Here is a 13,263-nt window from a genome sequence, read left to right on the forward strand (position 1 = left end):
TTAAATTTTACCTGGTTTAATTTCAACCTGATGGAAATTGCTGATAAAATATGAAGGAGTCAATGACAAGTTCAGATGAGAATCAATTTATTTAGCAAATATGTATTACCAAAAAATCAGATCTATCTGCACTTAGGACAGGAACAATAAAAAACAAAAAAGTGCAGTATTTAATGAATAGCTATGACAACACCAAGAATTCCTAGAAGTAGAAAGGCTCAATTAAAGGCAGCCCTGGAGTGAAGGGCAAGCCTGCAACTTGGTCTTAACACACAAAACCTATATACTACCGTTAGGTGTCAACAAGGATCATGGACATTATGACATGACTGACACACTATATAGTTTCACCACAATTACCTAAAAGCAAAGGTACAGCAAAGAAGACAAAGACAGCAGGCAGCAGATCTGATTTCAGACATTTAAAACAAAATACGTACTTTAGTGGACTCCAAGATGGGGGGAAGAGCTCTATAAATTCCCTAAACCAGGTTATACGTATTTGTTTATTTTTAGTAATTATCAATGGCCACCAATGTGGGGGGTGAGCCAGCTATTACTGTAAGCTCATTACGAGGTTATGGCAAAAAGAAGCCTCAAACCAAACTCCACCAACACATACATTTATGAACAGGCATAAAAAAGATCTTAAAATCTACCAAATAAAGCTCAATGATGTCTCAACTTCCTTCATTGTATAATGCTCCAACAGTCTGAATGAAAGGTTCACCTGAGGTAAATACATCAATATTCTGATTTGGCCAGCTACACTGTCAGACTCAATCTATCAAGAACCTCCAGACAAAGAAAGAGCTGCACATAGGATCACTTCATTTAGGGATCAAGCTTAGTTTCTATCCTTAAAGATAAAGAATGAAAGGCCAACTAGATTGTTTTATTCTAATTCAGGGGCTAAGAATTTCTATTAAATAGCAGCCAGAACACATATCTTGCATAACCACTAATTTCATCAATGAGAGCCCACTTCTAACACCTATTATGCTAATGAGGAAGGCTACCAAAGTTAACAGGGAGAAAGATAGATGAACACTTCGTAGTATTCTATGTCTCCCCCACTCTTGAATGTGGCCTCTTGAACAAATACTAGCTAACCACTCCATAGAGTGTGTTCCCAGTTAGGACAGCTCACTACCTCTAGATTGGAACTCAACACATGTGCAGAAATATACATACATGCACCCCAACTTCTATACTAAAGTTTTCATATTAAACCATGGATTTATTTCATAAAAGGGAGTTTATCATAGCTAATTCATCTGGACCAGTGCAGTCCAATCAAGTAACCACTGGCACTAAGCTCTTCAAATGTGGCTAATCAAACTGAGATGCCAGAAGTGTAAATTATACACTTGGATTAGAAGATCTGGTACCAAAAAAAAAAAAAAAGTAAGTATCTCATTGATACTTTTTATATTATGTATTGAAATAACACTCTAGATATAGAATTAAAACATACTATTAAAGTTAACTTCTTCAGTTTTTTTTAATGTGGCTATTAGGAAATTTTAAATGACATATACCCTGCAAATTGTGTCCACATTGTTATTAAACTGCAATGATACAGACCCTTTCTCCAAGCCTCCAAATTCTTTTGAGTAGTTTTGTATACTTCAAGAGATGATTTAGAAGATACCTCAGCTATTTCGTTCTCAAATAATCATTCATCAGTTTTACCTTCCTGACTCTCAACTTGAATCACTTCTTCTTAACCAAAACTCTCCTGCCCTGTTTGAGGTCTTCATTGTCATTGTCATTAGAAAAAATGACATTTTCTAATCACCGCTTATAGCCCCTTTCTTTCTCCTATTACGAGCCTCAACTATTATCCTATATCAGGATTTTAACTGGAATTCCCTTGCCCCAAAATTTACAATACACAAAGGTGCCTTCAAAATTAATCCTACAGATATTAAGTAAATGGAAAAATAAATCAGTTCAATCAAAATCTCTCAAATAACCCATAATTTAAGAAAGAATGCTATGTTAGTTATTCTGCTGAATAATAAAGTAAACACACTAAAAGTTTACTCAATTTCTGGTAAAGGTACAAACACAAAATTTAAGACTCAGGTTGTGGCCCACAATGAAAAAAGATTGAGCAGCTATAAAACCTATGATGTTAGAGTAGTAATTATACAGCACTAATATTTAATCTGTCCACTGAACACAGCATGGAAACAAGAAAGCAAAACCATTATAACTCTGCTAGTCAGTATTTTTTAAATACTTACTTTTTCATTAGAATCATATCCTGCTGAACAGAGACTACGGGACACCATTAAGTGCTGTCTTGAGTAGTGTGGGACATGCTACCAAAAAAAAAAAAAAAAAAAAAAAAAAAGGTGAAATAAATTACAGATCCTTGAATGGGCTTTAAAAATATTTTTTCAGAGTAATTCTTCCAGTATGCATCTACCTAAAATATTTTATCAATACATGTAGTCCTAAGCCACATGCCGTAACTATGGAAGGTTGGAAGGTAAATCATAACTACCAGACATATCCCTTTGGCACACAAGAGAAACCAAAGGCATCAGAATGATCTCCAGAAAAGTAAAGTAAGAGTCAATGGGTCAACTTTTTTTTTTTAATTTACATCCAAGTTTGTTAGCATATAGTGCAACGATTTCAGGAGTAGATTCCTTAATGCCCCTTACCCATTTAGCCCATCCCCCCTCCCACAACCCCTCCAGCAACCCTCTGTTCTCCACATTTAAGAGTCTCTTCTGTTTTGTCCCCCTCCCTGTTTGTATATTATTTTTGCTTCCCTTCCCTTATGTTCATCTGTGTTGTATCTTAAAGTCCTCATGAGTGAAGTCATATGATATTTGTCTTTCTCTGACTGATGGGTCAATCTTAATTATAGAGAGCTGATGTTACCAGGGAGGAGAGGAATTAAATAGGTGATGGGGACTAAGGAGTACACTTGTGATAAGCATCAGTGATGCACAGAACTGTTCAATCACTATATTGTATACCTGAAACTAATATAATACTGTATGTTAACAGGAATTAAAAACTTAAAAGGATCAATGGGTCAAATAAAATTTAAAGAAAGGTCTGATTATGCACACTGACATGCCAGGATCATAAGGTCACATACCACACAGAACTTTATAAAACATAAAACAAGAGTCTTGGCCTTCAAGGGGCTCCAATTTTCACAAGGACCAGAAAGTAATCAAATAGAATTTTTGATTTGCTGAGGTCTTGAATGGGATTTCTTAGTCTACTTTTTCTGGTACAGGGAAAACATACAGGTACAGTGAAAAGGTAATACTAATAATCAAGTTGACTTCTAATTCATTATTATAAATGTGGAAAAAAATGTTCTCTTAAGGCTTTAAAGCATTAAGAATCATCACTAATAAAATGTATAGTTGAGGTTTAAGAAAACAATTTACCCGGTAGTCATTGATAAAGCTATTTAAAAAAAAAAAAAAAAAAAAAAGGTGGGGCTAGTGAAAAGCAAATGGTACTACCCCTCAGAACTTTCTAAGAGGACAACGCTAATAAGAGGCAAATGTTTTTATACCAACATTCTTAAATAAACTCAAAGATCTTATTTTTTTAAAGCACCAAGTCTTAAATTACAAAATGTAATCTTAATATAAGAGTGAAGGTGGGGCGCCTGGGTGGCGCAGTCGGTTAAGCGTCCGACTTCAGCCAGGTCACGATCTCGCGGTCTGTGAGTTCGAGCCCCGCGTCAGGCTCTGGGCTGATGGCTCGGAGCCTGGAGCCTGTTTCCGATTCTGTGTCTCCCTCTCTCTCTGCCCCTCCCCCGTTCATGCTCTGTCTCTCTCTGTCCCAAAAATAAATAAAAAACGTTGAAAAAAAAAAAAAATTAAAAAAAAAAATAAATAAAAAAAAAAAAGTGAAGGTAATAGATAAGAAAGACACTTTAAAAATGAAGTTCACACTATCAAGTAAAAGACTCGTGAATCAGGGTGCCTGGGTGGCTCAGTCCATTGAGCATCCAACTCTTGATTTTGAGTCGGGTCATGATCCCAGCGTCATGGGATTGAGCCCCACAATGGGCTGAGCTGAGCGCGGAGCTTACTTAGGATTCTCCCTCTCTCCCCTTACCCCTCTCCCCAACTTGTGCACACACTCACTCGTGCTCTCTCACTCTCAAATTTAAAAAAAGTAAAAGACTAGTAAAGACACTGGTTGGAAACTGGGAAAACACACTTCATACTGTGTGCTTTTTATTTTTTTACATTTACTTATTTTTGAGAGAGAGAGAGAGAGAGAGAGAGAGAGAATGAGTGGAAGGGGGCAGAGAGAGAGGGAGACAGAATCCGTAGCAGGCTCCAGGCTCCAAGCTGTCAGCACAGAGCCCGACATGGGGCTGGAACTCACAAACTGTGAGATCATGACCTGAGCCCAAGTCGGACGCTTAACCAGCTGAGCCACCCAAGCGCCCCCTGAGTTTTGGTCTTTAAAAGGCACACACTGGAGCACCTGAGCGTCCGACTTCGGCTCAGGTCATGATCTCACGGTTTGTGAGTTCGAGCCCCACATCGGGCTCTGTGCTGACAGCTCAGAGCCTGGAGCCTGCTTCGGATTCTCTGTCTCCCTCTCTCTCTGCCCCTCCCCCACTCACACTCTGTCTCTCTCTCCTTCAAAAATAAACAAACATTTTTAAAAAAATTTTTTTTAAAGACCAAAACTCACTCTTAAATACCTTCAGACATCCCTGTAAGTTCAAGAGTATTAGGCCCAATTTTAATGAGAGAACAGAGTCTTGAGAATTTTAATTTGTCCAAAGTCATTAGGCTAGGTTGCAATGGTTGCAAAATTTAAGCACAGATCTATTCAAAGCATTCTGGAGTTTATTTTGAGATAATAAAAAGTAATGGCACCTCCCACGTGAACACCAATGTCTATGCAAAGATACAATTAAAAGAGGGAAAAAACAACAACAATTTACCAGGAGGGTCTCACCACTCTATGCATTCAAATAAAAATTCAGTCTTCCACTGCCTTCAGCAGAACAGCTATATTTAGCAATTTTAGTCCCACATCAGACTTAATAAGATAAAGGTAATACTACTTCTCCAGAAAATCAGGTCTTGTGTTTATAGCCTCAGCCCATGCAGAAAACTAAGAAAACAAATTCCAAGAATAAAGAAAAACAAAAGCTCCCTGGAAATTTCTCATTCTGCTGCAAACCAGCACTAGGGTATTTACACAAAATAAATAACATGCAAGCTTCCTACCCATTTTATAAAATGTAACAACAAAATAGTTGACATTTTTACAAATTCTCCCTAATATTGTAAGGCACATAGTGGTCTGCTGTAAGAACAGGTCAACAAGATCTTTTTATAAAAGACAAAATCACACGTGTGTCTTTAATCACTAACAAATAAAGGCTGTAACTGATTCCTGATGACAAATGTGCATCTTGCAGACAAAAAAAACACAACCTGGGATGGACATTTTAGGTATTCTAATTACCTATGAAGAGTGAGAACAACAGCGATGTTTATGTCTGGGGAGGGGAATACTTTAAAAAGCACCCTACCACCCAGCAAAGAACTATGGGAAAGAAAATCAAGAAACCTGAATTCTAACCCTAACTCTAGGACTTGAGCAAACCACTCTAACCCATCTGCTAAGAAATGAAAGTCTGGATGACTTTTCTTTAAGGTCCCTTACAAACCTAAACCACAGTTATCAAAAAAACAAGAGCTTACGTAGTAGAGGGGTATCTAATGTGTACAAGCTTCTCATGATCATGGGAGGATATGCACTCGATCCAAAGTCAACATGTAAGCCAGTGAGGCCACGCAAGGCAGTGACCCAGATCTCACTGCTGAACTACTACTACACTCAGAGTAACTAACAAACATGCAGACCTACTTGGTGTAAATCGAGCTGATTTCATAAATTTTCATCAGTATGAATTAATGCACTAAGTTTCCAGGCTACTTCTGGGAATAAAAACCTCCAGACTCTACCTAATTAGATGAGCCCATGAGGAATAAGCTACATTTCCCCAAAAGTAAGAGTTTCTATCCCCAAACCACTCAGAAATCTCAAGTTGCCAGGCTCTGACCACTGTTTGGGGGCGCTGACTCAATTATGCTATATTTACTTCCAGTGAAACTATCAGTAACCTAAAACTAAAATAGAAAACATCTACGCCAGGGGCACCTGGGTGCCCACTGGGTGGCTCAGTAGGTTAAGTGACTGACTTTGGCCCAGGTCATGATCTCATGGTTCATAGTTCGAGCCCCACATTAGGCACTCTGCAGTCAGCACAAAACTCACTTCAGATCCTCTATCCCCTCTCTCTGCACCCCCCTCCGCTTGCACAAGCACACACACTCCCTCTCTCTCTCTCAAAAATGAACAAACCTTAAAAAAAAAAAAAAAAAAAAAAGCCTACGCTTAAAAAAAAAAAAGTCTATGCCACACACTTCTTAAAACTAAATCCACTCTATTACAAGTTACATCTGGCCAAAATGTAGAAGCTGTAGCACTATACTTATTGATCAAACTGGTGTTTTGGAATCTTTTTATTACGATTTAAAATACCTGATTCTGAAGACCTCAGACTATTTTACCACCAGTATTTAAAAAAAAAAAAAAAAAAAAAAAGCATATAGCTTTTACACATTTGAATTTGTGATAATGTGTCCCAAAATTTCAAAAAAAAACATGGATTCCCCTGGTTAACCAAGTAACTAGAAGTACAACTGGTCCAAGCAAAACTAGAAGAGCAGAACTATAAAGAAGAAACCAGGGTCTGAACTGGTTTATAGTTGGCCTTTCTCTGTTCCTGTTCACTCCTGGGAGACCTTTATGGAAGATCAAAGTTATAAAAAATACAGGTCAAAAATCAGATAATTTTTGTAGAGATACAACATGAAATTTCTTTCATCATTTTGTTTCCTAGTAATCTCCACACCCAACGTGGGCTAGAACTCATGACCCCAAGGTTAGGAGTCACATGCTCCACCAACTGAGCCAGCCAGGAGCCCCTAAAATTTATTATTTTTTTGAGAGAGAAAAAGAGAACAAGAGCATGAGAGGGAGGGTCAGGGGACAAGAGAGAACCCTAAGCAGTCTCCAAGCCCAGCGTAGAGCCCAACACCCAGCTCTATCTCACAACCGTGAGATCATGACCTGAACCAAAATCAAGAGTCAGACGCTTAACCAACTGAGCCATCTGGGCACTCCTAAAATTTCTTTTTTTAAATACAGAGAATAGTTAGGAGAAATCTGCTTAATTTGCACCTCTACACAGAATTTTAATTCATTATTTTTATTAAGCATATAACAAACTGGCTACAAGCTCCATCCAAAGTTTTTTAAGGTATTTCCTAAAAACAGAAGTTCAAGGGAAACACCTGAATCAACTCCAATTATAAAGACTATTTAGCCTATCACAGCCAAGAGGAGAAAGGTCAGTGTATACAAAATGACTTCCCAACAACCTCTTACCATTGGTTCTCTTCTACAAGATAAAGATTTCCACATGTGGAAAAGAAATATCTGCTAACAGTGTGGCACATGGCAAGTAGCAGAACCTTCAGGGTCACAAGACCTGGGTCAGCACTTAGGTCCACCGCTTCGTAGTCATGCACCACCAAGCAAATCATCTCTCTGGACTTTGTTTCTTTTAGTAAAATGTAGAGATACCCTACACTTGTTGAAAGGATCACACAAACCTTTACAAACTGTAAAGCACCAACAAAATGTAAGAGATTATTACACAATAACTAAATCCAATTATACAGCTGTTCCCTTCTTAAAATTGTACCAGACCCTTCCTTTGGGAGTTACCATTAGGGTAGTTAGTAATAATCAGGAGCTCTGGTCCAGACTCAGATTTGCATGTTCTATAAAGTACATAATAATTGTTAACCAAAAGAAAAAAAATGGGGGGGTGCGGGGGGGAGGGGGGGGGTAGGACGACAAAGGCTATAGCTTTTCAACAAACTGCATACAAGCTTTCCAGCCGTTGCAAACAGGGAAACAAATATGTGTTTCTAACACAGCACCTACTTTCACATTCTGGACATGACCTCATGTGGCAGCCGAAACTGGTAAATCCACTAGCAGTTATCTCAAAAAAAAAAAGAAAGAAAGAAAGAAACGTAAACACTAGTTTAAAACCAAACGCTAGTGTAAAAATCAAAACTACCATTATGCTTAACACATCCACAGCAGCATTCAAATGGATAATACTAAAATCTGTTAACAGGCTAATTCATGATTAGGATGCATTCTGCTTCAAAGTAGCAGCTATCCTCAAGACCAGGGATTAACAGAGCCATAAAGTGATCTTACCAAGGTGAAAGTCAACATTAGCTAATGCTTCAGCTTCAAAATCTCCAAGAGAAGTTCCTCTCCATGTTTCACAAGGAGCAGCCTCGCTTAGTATTTAACTGCAGCATTGTAACAGCCCCAGGGCGACCTGGGAACAACCTCCAAAAACACGTAAGTCAGGCTTTTTCACTTAAGCACAGCTTTTTCTTCAAAACAGACATGAACTATTTAGTCTTTGGGACCTCACTAGCCAGCCCAATCTTCTACAGTCTGACCTTCCGTCAAAAGCGAGGCTGAATACCTGGTATTTGAGAGGTGATCAAACCTCAAGATTCTCTGGCTATGCCTCCACAGTGAGTTAGAGCACCAGGAAACTGCATACATCAACTCTAAACTTTGTCATCATTCTACCCAGCTCCCCTCTCAGGCCATTCTCCCCATCCCGCCTGTAGCAGATGTTGCCAGGGCCCCTTCCAGAGCCTCTTCAGCAGTCAGCACAGCTTCCCCAGCTGCTGTGTTGACCACTCACAACTCACACCTGCTCCCTGGACTGACCCACTTGCCTTAACCAGACAGGAGTTCTCCGTTAAGACCGGGAGCTGCCCCTCTCTCAGCCCACAGCCAATGACTGACTAACAAGGGTGTACAAAAGGCCATCCCCACTCACCTCAAAGTGTGACCAATTCAGTAGGGTGCTCTGGTTATTAAGAACTGGCTGTCCAATATGGCAGCCACTAGCCACATACTGAGCACTTGAAATGCACCAGTCCAAATTCTGATGTGCTCCAAGTATAAAATACACACCAGATGTGAAGACTTAATACCCAAACAATGCAAAAGACTTCAATTTTTTTTACATTTATATGTTAAAATATTTTGAATATACTGAGTTAAATAAAATACACTAATATTAATTTCATCTTATTTTCTTAATGTGAGTGCTAGAAAACTACATTTGCAGCTCGCATAACATTCTATTGAACAGGGCTAATTTACAGCAGTGCTTCTCTAACTTTCTTGTGTATCAGCATCACCTGGAGGGCTTGTGAAAACATTGCTGGGCTCCATCCCCAGCTTCTAATTGGCCAGTCTGGGGGGCAACTGAAAATTTTGCATTTCTACAGGTTCCCAGGTAATGCTACTTCTGCTACAGACTGAGTCCCCACTTTAAGAATCACTGCTTCAGAGCTCCCCTATAGGGTGAGACTAAAGCTAGTCTCCAGCTGAGGCCCCTTCCTTGCTTAGCTTTTTTTCCCCTGTTCTATCCTGCTTTCTTCACTCTTCTGTTGACCACCAGCCTTTCAGGCTTCTGGGAAACCTAACCATCCCACCTCCAATAGAACTGTTTCTCCACAACTGTAACTTTCACAAAGTGCTAGATCAGTGACAACCAATGAGATAGGAAGAAAGATGACTGCATTTTTTTGTAAAATGAGTATCAAACTTATTTATTCGACGAATTGGGGTTTTATTTTTTTTAAATGTTTATTTTTTGAGACAGAGAGCATGAACAGAGGAGGGGAGAGAGAGAGAGGGAGACCCAGAATCTGAAGCAGGCTCTAGGCTCTGAGCTGTCGGCACAGAGCCCAACGCGGAGCTCAAACTCACAGACCGCGAGGTCATGACCTGAGCGGAAGTCAGACGCTCAACCGACTGAGCCACCCAGGTGGCCCTGTTTTTACATATTCTTTACATATTCTATGCAGTCAATAGCCTACTGCTTCCCTCTTCTCTGTGGCTACTAGGGAGTTCAAACTAGTTTTCATGTCAAGATGTATAAATTTCTCCTTTATTCTTTTTACTAAGTTTATTAATATGGTATAATAAAAGCACTGTAGATTTGACTTTGAATCCTGAATCTCCCACTTAATTCTTGTGTGACCTTGAGCAACTTAGTTAACCCCAGCTGTGGAAACGAGAATCATTTGAAGGCGGTTTGATGATTAAATGTGAATACAGCTTTTTTCCTCCTTTGCCATTTGCAACAACCCTAGAATCATCAACCCTAGAATATGGTTTCAAAATACTTTCCACAGCCATCCAGCACCCCACAAACAACAAATAAGATCAACCATCCCTCTGTGTTTTGTAAATTCCATCAAATCATTTCAATGGAAACTGCTGTCTTCATCTTCCACCCCAAGCTGCAGCGTTCCAAAACACTAAGACTATCCCACCCAAGGGCTCAGGTAGACCTAAGAGTCACTCTTTTTTCCCCCCTGTAAATTGAGATTTAATTCACATACCATAAAACGCATTCTTTTAAAGTACACAACTATGTATTTTAGGATATTCACAAAGTTGTGGAACCATCACCAATCTGATTCCAGAACATTTTTTCATTGCCTCAAAAAGAAACCCCTTAGCTATTAGCAGTTTCTACCAGTCCCCACCCCCAGCCCCTGGCACCTGCTAGTCTGCCGTCTGTCTATGCATCTACCTATTCTGGACATTTCATATATAAGGAATCCTACAATATGCGGCAGCCTTTTGTGCCTTCCTTTCAGGGATCCTTGATTCCACCCTTTGCTTACATCTCCCTTTGAACCCAACAGTAAATACTACTGGCTCTAGTTCTAAATATATCCCAAGTCTTCCCAGGTCTAACTCCAGTGCGACCACCCTACCATCCTCTCTTGTTGAACTTCTACAATGGCCTCCTAACTGGTCTCCCTGATGCCACTCTTCCCACCCCAGTCTCCACTAGGACATTCTCCACATAGCATTCAGAATGGTCTTTCCAAAACATGGATCCAGTTTGCTCAAAATCTTCCAAGGGACTCTCACGATTAGGATAAATTGCACATACAAGCCCCTATATGACTGGCCTACCTACCGCATCTCCTAGCACTCCTCGGTCATTCATTCACTCCAGCCACACTGGCCACACCCATCCCTTGACTATACCAAATACGATCGCAACTCAGAGCTTTTGCTTGGCCTTCCTTTGGATTGCTAGTCCCCTAGATTGTCACGTGGTAATCTGGGTCACTTTCCTGTTCAAATGCCACATGCTCAGAAATGTGCCCCCTGTTTTTTTTTAGGTTAGCAGTTCTCAATACCACCACCACTCTATTTTTCTCCTTTCAGAGCACTTACTGCTCTTTGAACTTATCTATTTCTTTTTTATTTCTTTTTTATTTTTATTTTTTTTGAGAGAGAGCGTGGTGAGCAAGGGGCAGAGAAAGGGAGAGAGAGCGTGGAGCCTGGAGTGGGGCTCGACCTCACAAACAGTGAGATCATGACCTGAGCCAAGGTCAGATGCTTAACTGGCTGAGCCAGGCAGGCAACCCTGAACTCATCTATTTCTGTGAACACAGTCAGTGTGCTCTACCTGGATATAACCACAATGAAGGCAGAGACGTTCACCGTTATACCCCAGCATTAAACAGCACCTGGCACATAGCAGGTATAGCAGATTGAATGGTGGCCTCCAAAATTGTGTGTCCATATCTTAGAACTTGTGGCTATGACCTCTTCTGGAAAAAGGGTCTTTGGTGATATATTTCCAGATGGGATCATCCTGGATCCTGGTCACGGCCCTAAATCCAAAGACAAGTGCCCTTAGAAAAGAAAGAAGAGGAGAGTACACACAGGGAGAAGGAAGGGAAGGCCATGTGAGGACACAGGCAGAGACTTGCAGCCACAAGGTAAGGGATGCCTGGAGCTACGAGAAGCCCAGAGACAAGGAGGCATTCTTCACTGGAGCCTTCAGAGCGAGCATGGCCTTGCCAACATCTTGATTTCCAACTTCTAGCCTCCATAACTGTGAAGGAATAAATAAGTGTGGTTTTAAGCCACCAGCTGTGTCCCACGGATGCTCTATTAGTTTTCCTGACTGAAATTATAAGCCTGAAAATTATATTTTCCAACGTTTTTGAAATTCACTTTTATTTTTATCTTATTAATACTGACCCCATCACAGTTTGTCTTTTTTTTTTATAAAAATGTCAGTAGGAATTTAAAATAATTTTTTTTAAATCATACAACACCCTGATTTTTCAAAACAGTATGTATTTGCTCCAACTACTGGAAGGTATCTTCAAAACAAAGCAATATTTCTATATATAAGAATATACCACACTACTGAAATCACTATCATTAAAGACTACAGACCTTATCAAATTCTTCCTTCAGTCTTTTATTTTTATTCCTTGACCTCTCTACACCAGGGACACAGTGAGGGAACATGTTTTAGTTTCTTTTGATCTCCTCAGTACATATCATAGTAGCAGGCACTTCACAGATGCTCCACACACACTCTTTGAAGGGACAGAGAACTACATCTCTAGATGAAGGAACGAACTATACAGACTCCTCTCAAACCATTCCTCTAAATCCTCCTGTCTCTTCATCTTTTTTTCAAATCTGAATTTAGGGCAATAAGATGGGAGTATTCTTGGGGTGTCGGGGTGCCTCAGCCGATTGAGCATCCAACTCTTGATTTGGGCTCAGATCATGACCCTAGTGTTGTGGGATCGAGCCCCACTGAGTGTGGAGCCTGCTTAAGATTCTCTCTTCCTCTGCCCCGCTCATGCTCTAAAACAAAAAAATAAATAAATTTAAAAAGATGGAGTATTCAGTTAAGTATTAACTTACTATATCCTGCAGAGTTCACATCCAACTTCTACCTCAGATCACCCAAAAACCTGCCGCCAATTTCCCTCTTATTTCCCACCAACTCAACATGACTCTTGTAGTCATCTAACTCAGGTTACCTAAAAGGAAACATTGTTTCTACCCCCAAAATATGTTTCCTTCTCAAATTTCCTTTTTCATCCCTATTCTCCCATTTACCCACATCTTTTTTAAAAATTTTTTTTTAACGTTTATTTATTTTTGAGACAGAGAGAGACACAGCATGAACGGGGGAGGGGTAGAGAGAGAGGGAGACACAGAGTCAGAAGCAAGCTCCAGGCTCTGAGCCATCAGCCCAGAGCCCGACGAGGGGCTCGAACT

General features: G+C 39.9%; 1 protein-coding gene across 6 annotated transcripts in view; it reads right to left on the reverse strand.

Moving 5' to 3' along the window:
* The window catches only part of PCCA (propionyl-CoA carboxylase subunit alpha), a 413,047-nt gene that overhangs the window by 395,059 nt on the left and 4,725 nt on the right, over positions 1–13,263 (reverse strand). For 3 of the 6 annotated variants that reach the window (XM_078432167.1, XM_078432159.1, XM_078432177.1), the window contains exon 2: positions 2,253–2,330. The exons of the other annotated variants lie outside the window; for them this stretch is intronic. In XM_078432167.1, the coding sequence (XP_078288293.1) occupies positions 2,253–2,330 (78 nt within the window). The remainder of the gene's footprint in view (positions 1–2,252; positions 2,331–13,263) is intronic. 6 annotated transcript variants of the gene reach the window in all.

This window comes from Panthera onca, chromosome A1 (genome assembly GCF_046562875.1).
Source record: "Panthera onca isolate mPanOnc1 chromosome A1, mPanOnc1 haplotype 2, whole genome shotgun sequence".
NCBI classification, from domain to species: Eukaryota; Metazoa; Chordata; class Mammalia; order Carnivora; family Felidae; genus Panthera; species Panthera onca.